A 13,550-nucleotide genomic window follows, 5' to 3' on the forward strand; every position below is an offset into this window, starting at 1 on the left:
ACAAAAACCGTTGTCGTTGGCCATATTTGAATTAAAAACGACAACGGTCTTTAAAAAACCGTTGTCGTATATATGTCAAAGACAACGGTTTTTAAAAACCATTGTCTATGAGCGGATTTTTTATGGCCTACGACAACGGTTTTAATTAAACGTTGTCTATGTGCGTACTTTTTGAGGTCTAAGACAACACTTTTTGTAATCCGTTGTCGTTGTTATTTTTTATTTATTTTTATTTTTTAAAAAAAATATGCACATTACATAATATGATAATAACCTACTACTACTCGCTTGATGCTTATATTTCTCTCTCCTCTGCTCATTCCTTTCTTCTAAGCGCATCGTCTCTTCTCTCTCCTCCCGAGAGCCATTTTCGATTCGAAGCTAACGCCGCCAATATCTCCGTCGTCGGCTGCCCATTTTGCAAACGGTAAGTAGATCTGGAATCCTTTCGTCTAGGGCTACATTTCCATACCATTTTGCCCAATTTTTGACTCTTTTTTTTTCAGAAATTTGCAGCTGCCGCGGCCGACCTCCACCACCACTGCCGTCGACCGCCAATTGGGAGTTTTTTCCTACACTGTGAGTATTCACGAATTATGAAGGTGTACTTATAGTTCTTGATAAAAATTTTCAAGGACGCGATTTGGAGAACAAGTTCTTTGGAATAAAGGCACAAAGAGAGAAGATCAAGGGCGAAGGCAAATGCAAAGGTGAAGGCAAAGGAGAAGGAAAAGATCTGCAGAGAAGCTGATTGCGGCGGCTGCTTACGATTGTGAGAGTGATGCGCGGTGGGCGGACTACTGGTCAAACATGCTCCTTCCTCCTTACATCTCTTCCAGATCTGATGTCGTTGAGCACTTCAAGCGCAACTCCTACCAGCGGTACGCTCTTCTTTTCTTCATTTCTATTGTATTTAATTAATTTTGATATGGATATGCTTTTGATTTTTTTTAGTTTGTTTCTTGGTGATGGTTTTTGGTTTTTGAAATTAGGTATTGATTTGTAGAAATAATGGCATCGAGGTTGAATCTTGTTATTCCATTATTATCATTCTAGCAATGCTCCTCTGTTAACCCCTTCAGTGCACATATTTTTTTTTTATGTTAATCCCGTTATTTGATTTTGTGTTTGTATCAGGAAGTTCGTGGTGGTGCCAATGTTCCAGAATCAGACATAGTTCAAGCTTGTAGGAGAGTAAATACTTTCATTTCTGTTATCTTTAGCCCCAAGCCTACTGCTTTACATGTTTTCTTTAAATCACAGTTTTCTAGAGTTTTTAACTTGTGAAAATTATGATTCATTATTTTCCAGTTACTTGACGAGAGGCAGAGCATAAATGTGCTGCGATTCCTTCATGTTACATATAGGTAAATGATATTCAAGATTTTACCATCTCGTACTCTTCGTTTTCTTCATGGCCGCATGTTTGTCCTGTCTTGTTTAGATTCTGAAATAGTTTAACCTTTTGTCTCCCCAATATTAACAGGAGACCCGATCTTACGAATGGGTTGAAGACGTTGAAATGTCGAACCCTGATATTTGTTGGTGATAATTCTCCTTTCCATACGAAGTCCCTCCACATGGCCACGAAATTGGGCAAAAGATACATTGCTTTGGTTGAGGTAACCATTAACCAAATATGTAAAAAGATAGGCATTTTAAAAATGTTGGATGAAAAATATTAATTCCCATCTGTCCCACTAAATAGACAAGAGGGTTTCCCTTTCATGTTGTACGTCACTTCTCCATTTCCAGCATCATTGAGAATATACAACACAAGGACTCAAGAAACAACTAGTATAAATTTCAAATTTTGGATTTTAGTTGTATTATTTTGAAATAAATATTTGAATTTAATATACAGTGACCTGTTCCTGTTTACTATATATATTTTTAAGATACAGATCATATTAAGAAATTTATCATTATTTTTTAAAAAAATTTGTGCGTGGAGTTGGTTGCAGGCATATAATGTTCCAGAGAGCAAATGAGCTTCGTGTTTGGGATCATATCAGGCTTTGCATCTTCTTCATTCGTCTTTGGGAATCTATCGGCTCGACTCCTTTCCACTTTTGCTACGTTTTAGTTATTCACCTTTTCGCATACTAATCTATATTGAATATTAGAAAACCAGGTTGGTTACTACATGAAATGATATCGATAATGCTACATTTAATAAGATTTTGCAATGTTAAAACTAGTATCGGTTAGATGAGTTCTTTAAAAATCTTGTGTGCATATATAGGTTGCTGCTGCAATATTAATGATAGCATTAGTGTACATGAGATTGTTTCTTCTGGAGTCACTCGAGAACAACGATATTTGCTCTAAAGTGAGCACAGAGACTGATTGTCTTCTACAAAAATCTCCTGCAAAACAATTCAAACGTTTCAAGAACCTGCCTTTGCTTGATGATACTATTTGCTTGTTAAGGACAAGGTAACTATTTGGGCTTTTGCTTCATTGTTCAGTTGCCATTTTTATATTGTATTTTCAATCGGTATTATACTGTCGTTAGTCATTGGTCACAGGGGAAATGGGATGAATATGTTGCAGTCCACGGATTTGAGATTCTGTGCTTTCAAGGAGAATACTATTCTTTCCTTTAATACAACTGCTAATTTTCCTATTGATTACATCGAATTGGATGTTCAGGTATCCATTAATTCTCTGATCAATTTATAAGATCCTTATTTAATATTTTTGTCCTAATTCGATCGCCTACTTTTGTACGGTACAATTAATTCTATCGGCTGCATGCGTTGGATTTGAGTTTCTATTTTTTCTCCCTATATATCTATCTATCTATTCATCACTTCTATCTTGTCCTTCACCGGACCAACTTAATATATTGTTCTTCTTAATTTTTACCTACTCTGTCTCTACTTCTCGATTTTAATTAATATCCTTTCAATAATATATATATATATATATAATAGGTGACAAAAGATGGTTGCCCCGTCATTTTCCACGACAACTTCCTTTTCTCGGAAGACAATGTAAGTCGTCCTTAATTAATTTCAGGCATATACTTATATTCATTATTGTCGATAACTAACTCATGGATCGACATATTCATTTACTATTTATTGATAGTATAAATAAATATATATAAAAAAATTAATTATTAAAAAAAAACACAATATTAACAATTTTCTTGTATAATGTATTAATGTATAGATAAACACATGAGGTGAAGAGTCAAATTTTATTCCTTGCCTAATACATTAGTTTGTCTTTTTTATTGTTCAAGAAATCTATCTGCTAGCTTTCAATACTTGTTTCTAGTTAATTTTATTTTTTCAATTCTTACATTTTTTTATAAACACCGGTGCTTTGATTTTTACAACATAATTAATTAAGGTCATGTATAAATCGATTAATCAAGAATATATTTTTTGTGCATGTGAATACTAATCTATATTATTAGAAGGTTGCATTCCCATTTCTTTCATATATTATAGTTCAATTCTTTCTTGATGACACCATCTGTGGTATTGGTAATTTATTTTGAGTTGTATTCGTAAAGGTTTGCTTTGATTCTGTTTTCAAATGCAATAGTATATGGAAATGAAAAATATCAGGGTTTTCTCTTCTTGTGTTCGATTATAGAGGTTTACATTCCTCGTGGTGGTATCTCACGGGACCCTTTTAATCGATTCACATTCAAATTTTATTCCCTGCCTCATCTTCTCTTGCATAACAATTTCGTGATACCAGCTATTTGGAAGTGTGACTGAATCAACGTATAACAATTAGTTGAATTGTTTATAGAAAACTTCTTTGGTTAAGGCCAACCTTTGTGCGAAATATCATTGGGCTGTTTTTGGCTCTTGATGCTCCTAACATAAGTGTTTATTGTCTCACAAGATTCGGTATCAACTATCAACTGTCTAATCCGAATTCTTGTTTCTGTCTTTTTGCTGGTGTGCTAACAGTTCAGATAATTTGCCTTTATGGAGTAAGATTTTCGTAGGCTTTGTGCTCAACAAATTGTTTTCTGAACCATGCCAATCCAATATTTCATCAACACTTGTTTTCTTGCTAGATATGTCTTCAATTCCAAAACAAAAGGTGATATCCAACACCTACTCTTCTCTAGCTACTTAAAATTTGTCTTGATCATTTGTAGATTTTTTAGTGCCTCTAACCTTTTTTTTTTATCTAGCAGATTATTCAAGTCAACCTCAGCTCACTAACCAGAACTCAAAGCCATTGGAAGTGAATATATAACATTTTTGTTAGGTACGTGAATATGTTTCTGAAAATTTAGAAAGTATAATGAGAACCATCAATCTTTATATTCAAGCAATTTCAATTAAGATATCCAATTACAATCAGTACTTTTCATTTAATGTTTTGGATATCTCTTAATTTTTGCTTGACAGTTGTCTTCTACTTATATCATTGTATCAGGTTGGAACGAAGAACATTGAAAAAGAAACGAGTTATAGGAAAAGAGATTGTTGAAGGGTGTTCCAAGTTTATCGAGATTAATGTATAAATTTATTTTTTAGTGTTCATTGAATCAGAATTCGATTATTTTTAATTTCGAATAATTTATAATGTTTAAAAAATTATATATTAATTTAATTTTTTATTTTTTAAATTTCGAGTGATTATAATATTAAATTAGTGTTTTTAATTTTTTTTTTGTTTTACATCTTACAAAAGACAACGGTTTTTGCTCAAATAAAACTGTTGTAAAAAATCTGGTTATTAAAAAACATGCTCAAAGATAACGGTTTAAAACCGTTGTCGTAAGTCTCAAAAGACAACGTATTTAAACCGTTGCAAAACCGTTGTCGTAAGTTCCAAAAGACAACATATTTAAACCGTTGCAGAACCGTTGTCGTATGTCTTCAAAGACAACGGATATAAACCGTTGTCGTAGGATATACTTTCGACAATACTGAAAAGTACAACGGTTTTTGAACTCATACCACAACGAATTATATCCGTTGTCTTTTGCCATTTTTCTTGTAGTGCCACTAGTACAACTTATGATATTTAAAAAACGAAAACAACTGAAAAAATGCCAGAGGTTTGGTTCCATTCATGCCTTTATGATATCTAATCTAATAAATTAAATAATAAAAAAACTTTTTAAAAGAACAAGAGGAGTGGCTCATGTTTCTTGCTTTTTTGTCCATTTAACAAGTATTGTTAAAATCTTTTGAATCCTTCAAATATTTAATAATATTTAGAATTCATAAATAATCTCGGTATTTTTTCCCACGGGTAAACTGAAAATTTTATGGCTGTTTTTAAGTGCTGATAATTAATTTTTTCTGCCAATAAAGCCATATATATTATACTGGTGTATTTGCACACACCTGTTGTGTGTGACGAAAAGTTGAATTTTTTATTAAAATTAATTTCGAAAAAAATCTAATAAATTATAGGAACAAAAAATGAATGTTTTTTGGGTTAAAATATTTACCATATATAAGGAGTAGTTAAAAGATAATGGATTATATTAGTTATTTTCCACTTTTTTTCAAATAATTTGAAAATTTCAAAATTAGGGTGTCATACCAAGAGACCATGTTAGTTTCCTTAAGGTCTTTTTACTTAATAAATAGGTATAAATATATTATATGCAAGTAACTAATGCAATACTGATTTATATTTTACCATTTAATTTCAAGTATTAAACGGTAATTTTACGTAACCTGTTCGTTTTCAAATGTTATTTTAGTACTAAATATTTTCAATTTGCAATTCTAACCAGTAATTAATCCTTATTCTCCTTAAGGATTAAAGTAAAACAAAGACCAACTTATTTTACTGCATTTCTGTATTAAAAATATAGGCAAGTTAAAAACCAAATTGTAATTTTCGCGGCCATGGGCGAGACTTATCCGAATTTGAGTTTTGTCATTTTGATGATGGACAACTCGAATTTGAGATCTTGTTTAAGGGGAATGGCTCTTTGATGAGTGATGTGTAGATCAATAATTACACATCAATTTTTACTTCGCAAAAATCCAAATACAAAAAATATATTTATCAAAATCTTATGATACATTGATGAATACAAAAATCTCGTAATATAATCGATGTAAATATCGATATACCCGGTATTGAATGTCTTTTAGCATCATTCCTCCTTAATTAGAACTCAAACCAACAAATGTTGGTTTTTTTAAAAAAATATTAGCAGAAAAGAAACAAATTAAATTATGTTAATTGAGTTATGTGTCACATCGAAATATATATATATATATATATATGCAAAATTAAGCATTTTTTTATTAAGTATATTCGATGTTTTCTGTATACAAAAAAAAATGTAAATTCTAATTTTGTTAATGAGAAATCCTATAATCTTTTTTTTTTTAATTGGAGAAGAGGATTGTTACAATTGAGTCTTGAACTCAAGATCTCGTCTCATACTTGAAATCTTGGTTTCAAACGAGCTCCACGTTATCTACATAAATCCATGTATTGTTACTGCAATATGATTAAGTAGTGTTTGGGAGAGCTTTTAGAAAGCACTTCTCAGCTTTTCGTTAACAAAATTTTACAAAATTTCAAATTTTTGTTAACAAAAAAGCTGAGAAATACTTTTAAGAAGTTTTCCCAAACACTACCTCATATAGGCTCTACAAGCAGCAATCCGTACATTTTCTCGTGTTTAATTAATTTGCTCAAAGGTAACTATTAAGAGATTGCATGTATAGTACTCATTATTATTGTCGAATAGGATAATTATTATTTTATGCTACCATGTTTAATTTCTTGATGCAGTTTTTCCAACTTATGTGCAGATATAATTAGTGGGGAAAATTTGTAATTTTAGTTTGGTCTATTTTGGTTTAATTAATTATATAATTTGTCAATTTTCATCTCGCAACTTGGATTTTTCTATAAAATAAACCTATCAACTTTATATATAAAGACTGAGGTATTTAGTGGTTCGAATTTGTGACATCAAATAGTTTTTTTTATAAAAAAACTCCTATCAACTTAGAAACGTAATATTTTATTTAATAAATTTTTAAAAAATAAATTTATAATTTACTCATATCTCAACTATTTTCAAAAGTTCAAAAATTCACATATTATCTCAACAAATTATATATTTAGTATAGTTCCATATATAATTGTTATTCAAATGATAATTAAATATTATACGAGTTTTTTTTTTGTATTTTTTTGCCGAAAGCAAATGGATCCACCAAATATTACTTATTTCACACAGATTTTCTTCTGTGTGTCTCAATTTATGGGAAAACTATATGTTGCACACATTAAAATTCATCTAAGCAACAATAACGAGATAAAATAAAGCAAAACTCCAACAACATTTCACAATGAGAGATTTTTTTTTTTGGGAAAATAAGTTTTTTGGTCCATTAACTTTTTCGATATGGGTTTTGATAAACTAACTTTGTATTTTCAGTGTTTTTTGGTCCAATTGCATACGTGTCAATTTCTAATAGGTTTATGGCTGATGAAGTGGACCAATCAGAAGCTGATACATATGCAATTGGACCAAAAAACACTAAAAATGCAAAGTTAGTGTATCAAAACCCACATCAAAAAATTTAATGGACCAAAACCAAAATGGAATAAAGTTACTGGACCAAAAAACTTATTTTCTCATTTTTAAACTTGTTTGTGGATTTTAATGTGTAATATATTCTTTATTCCCGTCACATGAGCTTAGAAAGAGAAAATCAATATCAGATGAGCCATATTATATGGTTTAGGGGCCTCAGCAAAAAAAAGACCAACCCAAAAAAAAATTCAAACTACTAGATGAAAACTAAAATTTGACAAATTGTATTATTAAAATTCAAAAGAGACTAACTTACAAGACATGTATGAATATATATTCACACTAGCAAACCACGTACGCAATAATTCGCGTGTATGTATTTTTCATCTAATTAAATATTTTTTAAAAAATCTCTGAGTTTTTAAAGAAAATTTTTAAGATATTGATTATGATTAATAAATTATTAGTAATTTTCAAATTTCCTAAAATAAGTTTGTCATAAAAACTTTAATGGGATGAAATAATGTGTATTTTTAACCATCCATTAAATATCTAGGTAATTATTCTAAAGGGTTGATGTATTATTATATAATATAGATATATATTTGATGGACTTTAAAGTGTACTTTACTTTTGTTATAATATTGGCGACTTTCTCCATAATATATCTAACTCCAATTTTCAAACCAAACATAATTTGGACATGAAAGTAACCGTGTAACTAGTATGTGTTTAATTACGTACTATAATCAAATCACGAATTGAAAAATAATTGAGCTATTATATGCCTAATGGCCGAATAATCGTCCCTAACTTTATTTTTTTGATCAACTTCTATATTTTCATCTATTTTAGATTGAACATAATTAAAGAAAATGAATTCGTTCTTTCTAAATTTAAAATTATAGTTTCATCTTCTACGTGTTAATGACTGCCCAAATTAGAGGATTAAAGTAATCAATAAATACGAAAAAGAGGCATTATTTTCAAATATGAAATACATATATATTAAAATTGAATTTTGCCAATGGTCCATATTCTACTGTCTAATACAATATATAAATAAATATATTGGTGTTACTTAATCAAATTATTAAGAGATTATATATGTAGATAAGAATTAAAATAATAATTAATTATGGGGAATGAAAGGAAAACGTTGGAGGTTCACATGGGGTGGCATGTGAGGGTGACCCACGGCGTGGAAAATGACAAGCACTCCGTTTTTTATGGACCTAGGTCTCTCTTGTCTGCCTGCCGGATCATGCAACTTCGCGCTCACGCCTTCTAACTACCTCGGTATCGGATACAATCGGCCCCGTTCGGTGCCTTATCTATTGTAACCGTGACCGGATCTAGCATGACTGCATTACCTATATGTATAGGTCACATTGTGTTCTTGATCCTAAACATTTTTCACGAAAAGATTGTGACTGCGGATATCTGTTATTGCTTTACAAAGTCGTCGCATTTTCGTAGAATATTTAAATTTTTTTTATTGGTATTTCTAACAGATTCATTGATGTTCTGTTACCACCGTGTAATAAATGGTTGACGAGTACAAAACTTTTTCTCTTGCTTAAACATGTAGCAATTCTCTAGGACATTTTTGTGAACTACTAAAAAAATTCGTTTTTATATATAAAAATTTGATTATGTTGGTAAATTGTGCATAAGATTAAAATATATCCCACGTGCAATGTGCATGGGCGGCTTCTTAATCCCATCACTAATACATAACGTTTTTTTTTTATTTACTATATTGAATTAGGTTCCAATTTCCATTTCGAATTGAATATTTTCTTATAAAATTGTAGAATATTGACATAAAAAATCGCATGTTTTTAATTAGAAGGTGCTTTTTCTTGTCGTTTTAAAGAGCGCAATTGAATTGAGACACGTCGAATCATGTTTATTCATTCTTTTTCGATATATATATATATATATTCAATTTAAATTTAAATAATTCACTGAAATTTATAGCCATCATCAAGTACATGCAACAAACTAACTAACTACAAAATAAAATATTGGAATTTATTATTATTTTTGAAAAAATAATAATAAATAGTTAATTAGTTGCGAGTGTGTGGTGTGTGTGCAAGAAAAAGACAGACAAGGAGAGGTCATTTGATTTGGCATTGCACGTTGAGATGTATATATTAAGATACAACTTTCGTGGAATGGAAGTTAGTGGATTCTCTATTAAATTAGCTGGCAAACCACTATTTTATGTCATCTTTCGTTGGAATGCAGGCATATTATAACAGCTCACTTTAATACATACATACATATATACATATACATTCATACATATATATATAAGTTTTGATATGGTGAACAACCACAGTAAATACGTATGTGAGCACCTACTCACGTGGCATTTACCTATTGAATACATAAGATGACACATCAGCGGTGCTCACAGAAGTGCTCACGGTAGTTGCTCACCATAGCAAAACTGCATATATATATATATACACACATAAAAGTCATAGTTATATCTCATGAGGCTCGGGTTGGTTCCATTATTTTTTTATTAATATACTGGTAGTCGATAGGAGGTCTGTCAAACCTCTCATGCTGATCGAGTAGTGTATTAATTTTGATGAGAAATCGAATTCTATCCATGAAAAGTATTACTTTATATGTCAAAATTATAATTTTTCACTCTATCACTAGTAGAATTTCTGCATATTACTTCGCTATTTTTTACTTCGGCGATCATTATTGCCGAAGTAATACATAGTTTTTTACTGTGGTTTTAAAAAATCAACGAAGTAAAATGTACATTAGACTTCATCAATTAAAAAAACGGGCTTCACTTAAATTTTTAAGTGACTTTTTACTTCACCAAATTAAATTTGATGAAGTAAAAAGATAAAAATAAAATTTTTAATTTCTATTTGATAAAGTAATAGGTTATCCGTTTACAATTCTCTATTTTTATTTCCACCCTGCTTCGTCTCGTCCTTAATTTCTCTCGATCTCAAGTGAAATCCATTTAGGGCTTCCCCATTATCACCCCTACAGATCGATGTTCGCCTGCTTCCATCACTTCCGCCAGCTCTAGGGATTCCCCATTCTCACCATTAATCTATGTAAGAATCTCTATTTTCCCATTCTTGCCATTACCGATTTGGAGATGACCAAGTTCAACGAAGTGCAAAAGCGTCGCCGCTCTGCCGTCGCCCTGTGGAAGAGAAAGCCTCAATTTTTTTCCCCTGTTTTTTTGTTGTTTTTCCTCTTATACAATTTAAATATATCTTCTTTGATGCAGTTGTGGAAATCCCATTTTGTACCAAATCAGTTGTAATCGATGTAAAATCACAGATCGATGCCCTAATCGATAAACTCATCGAGAAACTCATCGATGCATACATCATCTTCTATCTCCCTGTAACCGATTCTAAGCTTCCCTCCTTTTCTTGAATCGATTATGGCACTTTCGATTTTATGTTTTTCCCTTCGTTGTAATCGACTCTAAGCATTAATCGGGTCGAGCTTATTTCTGAGTCATTTTCCATCGCCTTTTCTTAAATCGATTTTGAGTTTCTGCTGCTGGTATTTACGTTAATCGGGTCGAGCTTTGCCATTTGGAAATCACATCGAAGAATTTGTAGTTGAGGGTTATCGGGTCGAGCTTGTCTTCTCTTCTTTCTCCCAAGCATCTGCCATAGAATCTCAAGGTGAAAAGGTATTGTCGCATTCTCTGTTTTAAAAATAAACTTAAATCTCTGTTTTTTTAATTCAAGGCTTCTTTTCCTGTTCCTTTATATCCTTCCTCGGGGAATTCCTTCGTACGCTATAGATTTCCAGTAATCCTTGTCCGCTTCAAGTATCTGATGACAATGTATAGCAAACAGGTCTTGATTGTGACAAAATTCCTAAAACTTCTATCATAATAGTCTTGAAAATTCGAGTAGGCTTAAATCTAATACACTAGATTTTCCGTAACATGCATTCAAAAAATTTCCTCACAATAACATTATTTTTAAAATAGCATAACCTTCTTGAACTGTGAGAAATAAAGAAATACACTGTGCTCATGATTGTTCGTCCATCGTGAGTACATTTGATTAACTATAATTAATTAGTCTATAATTAATTAGTCTGACTGAAGTATGCCATTATAATGCAGATTATGCTATCAGCATTTGATTCAGACTGGACCATCCTGTGCTAAATTTGATCTACTATACGGTAGTGCTTCTGTCTTTTTGTATTGCCAACCTGACACCTGTGAGCATTAGATATTTTCATGTTGTAATATAGATTATTACAACAGCTTGTCGAAATTAAATATCAATTGAATATTTTTTTTCCTATCCCTCTTGCAACAATAATATTTATTTAATATAGCTAAAAAAAATTTATTGAGTGAAACTATTCAATCGAATTACTACAATTGATTAAAAAATGTATTTTTTTTATTTACAGTGCCACTAGTAGCAGCATTATTAAATGAAAGCAGCAAACATGGTTTTACAGGGTGAAGTGATTTGAAGATGAAATAGCTTGAGTTTTGAGCTTCTTACTCAACATTGACCTATAGGTTTTCTTTTTAGTTTTTAGTCTTGCATTCCAACATTTCCTAATCTTCTAAAATTTAAACGTACATGTATAGAGTCAATGGAAAAGTTATTGCGCTGGGAAATGGTTTGTTGTCTTTGAATCACTGTTAACATGAGTCTTTTAATAGGTTACATACATCATGATTCTCTCGCTAAACTATATTGTGAATGTGTCATTGTTCAGACTTTTCAAAACTGGAACGTTGTGTTTGTCCATTTCATTTCTGACCACACTCTTAAATTCTCTGTTTCTTTGTCGCACTATCTTGACTGGACTTTACTCAGTTCTCTGTATGTTATGTGGTTATGATAAAGTTTACAAGCCTTTTAACTGGATGGTCATGCGTTTCAGTTGAGGAATCTTTTGTGCGCAACCTCAAAACATGATGTGTATCTTATCAAAACTATTATGTGATGCACTGGTCTTCTTTTCTTAGGAGAGGTAAAGAGGTCCTAATTATCGCTAAACCTATCGTGATATCCCTGGTGAGTTCCCTTGTTCAAGCTATTTTGTAGTATATGACAGGAATTTAATGAGTGTTGAATGTATTAGCCTGTATTAGGAGTTCCCTTGTTCCAGCTATTTTGGAGTGTTGAATGTATTAGCCTGTCTGCAGAAACATCTTGATGATCAACCTGTGACAAGGGTTCAGATAAGCACCATGACTGTTAAGGACAATCTAATGGTGACTGGTGGTTTTCAAGGAAATCTCATCTACAAGGCACACTACAAGAAATATGGTAATAGACTATGCTAGTCTTGGCTGTTTGAGGTGTTCATCCTTAAACATTGATTTTTACTTTTTTACTAGAACCAAAATGCAGATGAAGCTATCCTCAAACATCTGGACTTACAAAGGTCAGTTCTTATTTGATTTTTTTAAATCTTCTATTCATACTTTCTCTGTACTTTTGGTATATCATATACGTACATAATTTCTATGAACACATGTTTTTTGGGGTTCCTTGTATTGTATCGTATCATTCTTTCATATATGAATGATCTGTAGAATATCGAAATTTATTTCCTTAACCGCATTGTTTTCCTGACTATACACATGTAAATTTTCAGTGTTTCCAAGTTTCCCAATTTACAAAAATGGACCAAACGAGCTGAGAATTTTGACAATTACCTAACAAATTCACTACAAGAATCTTGACATTTTCTGACGCATAATGCGGCAAGCGTCGCCAAATGCTTGCATGTGGCGACGCACAACACGCTCAACGTCGCTGAAAATAGAAAAGTTTCCTCACCTTCATTTTGGATCATTTGGTGACAGGGCAAAGTTAATGGGTCGCAAAATGTAAGCATTTGGCTACGCGCACACTACTCAGTATCGCTAAAACATAGCAAGAAGTCTTACGCGTCGCAGAAGCATAGCGAGAAATCTAATCGCATTAAAATAAACCCGGGAAGAATTTTTTTTAGTTCTGTGTACAGACTTTCACCAAATAATTTCTCCCTC

At 31.6% G+C, this 13,550-nt stretch overlaps 1 protein-coding gene across 7 annotated transcripts; it reads left to right on the forward strand.

The window, feature by feature from the left end:
- The first annotated feature begins 305 nt into the window (after positions 1 to 305).
- On the forward strand, positions 306 to 4,572 carry LOC140891727 (glycerophosphodiester phosphodiesterase GDPD1, chloroplastic-like). Of its 7 annotated transcripts, none has more exons than XM_073300348.1 (12): positions 306 to 427; positions 507 to 881; positions 1,138 to 1,367; positions 1,487 to 1,622; positions 1,965 to 2,134; positions 2,246 to 2,439; positions 2,532 to 2,655; positions 2,940 to 2,999; positions 3,939 to 3,961; positions 4,049 to 4,074; positions 4,172 to 4,245; positions 4,417 to 4,572. In XM_073300348.1, exons 6-9 carry the CDS (start codon positions 2,264 to 2,266, stop codon positions 3,945 to 3,947), a joined length of 369 nt encoding a protein of 122 aa, XP_073156449.1. In that variant the 5' UTR covers positions 306 to 427; positions 507 to 881; positions 1,138 to 1,367; positions 1,487 to 1,622; positions 1,965 to 2,134; positions 2,246 to 2,263; the 3' UTR covers positions 3,948 to 3,961; positions 4,049 to 4,074; positions 4,172 to 4,245; positions 4,417 to 4,572. The 7 variants fall into 7 exon arrangements, 6 of the variants coding, with proteins under 6 accessions (XP_073156449.1, XP_073156446.1, XP_073156448.1 ...); XM_073300345.1 differs by having other exon boundaries at positions 1,138 to 1,194; positions 1,312 to 1,367; positions 3,939 to 4,074; XM_073300347.1 differs by having other exon boundaries at positions 1,138 to 1,186; positions 1,312 to 1,367; positions 3,939 to 4,074.
- Positions 4,573 to 13,550: the final 8,978 nt, after the last annotated feature.

This window comes from Henckelia pumila, chromosome 3, assembly GCF_033568475.1.
Source record: "Henckelia pumila isolate YLH828 chromosome 3, ASM3356847v2, whole genome shotgun sequence".
Lineage (NCBI taxonomy): Eukaryota > Viridiplantae > Streptophyta > Magnoliopsida > Lamiales > Gesneriaceae > Henckelia > Henckelia pumila.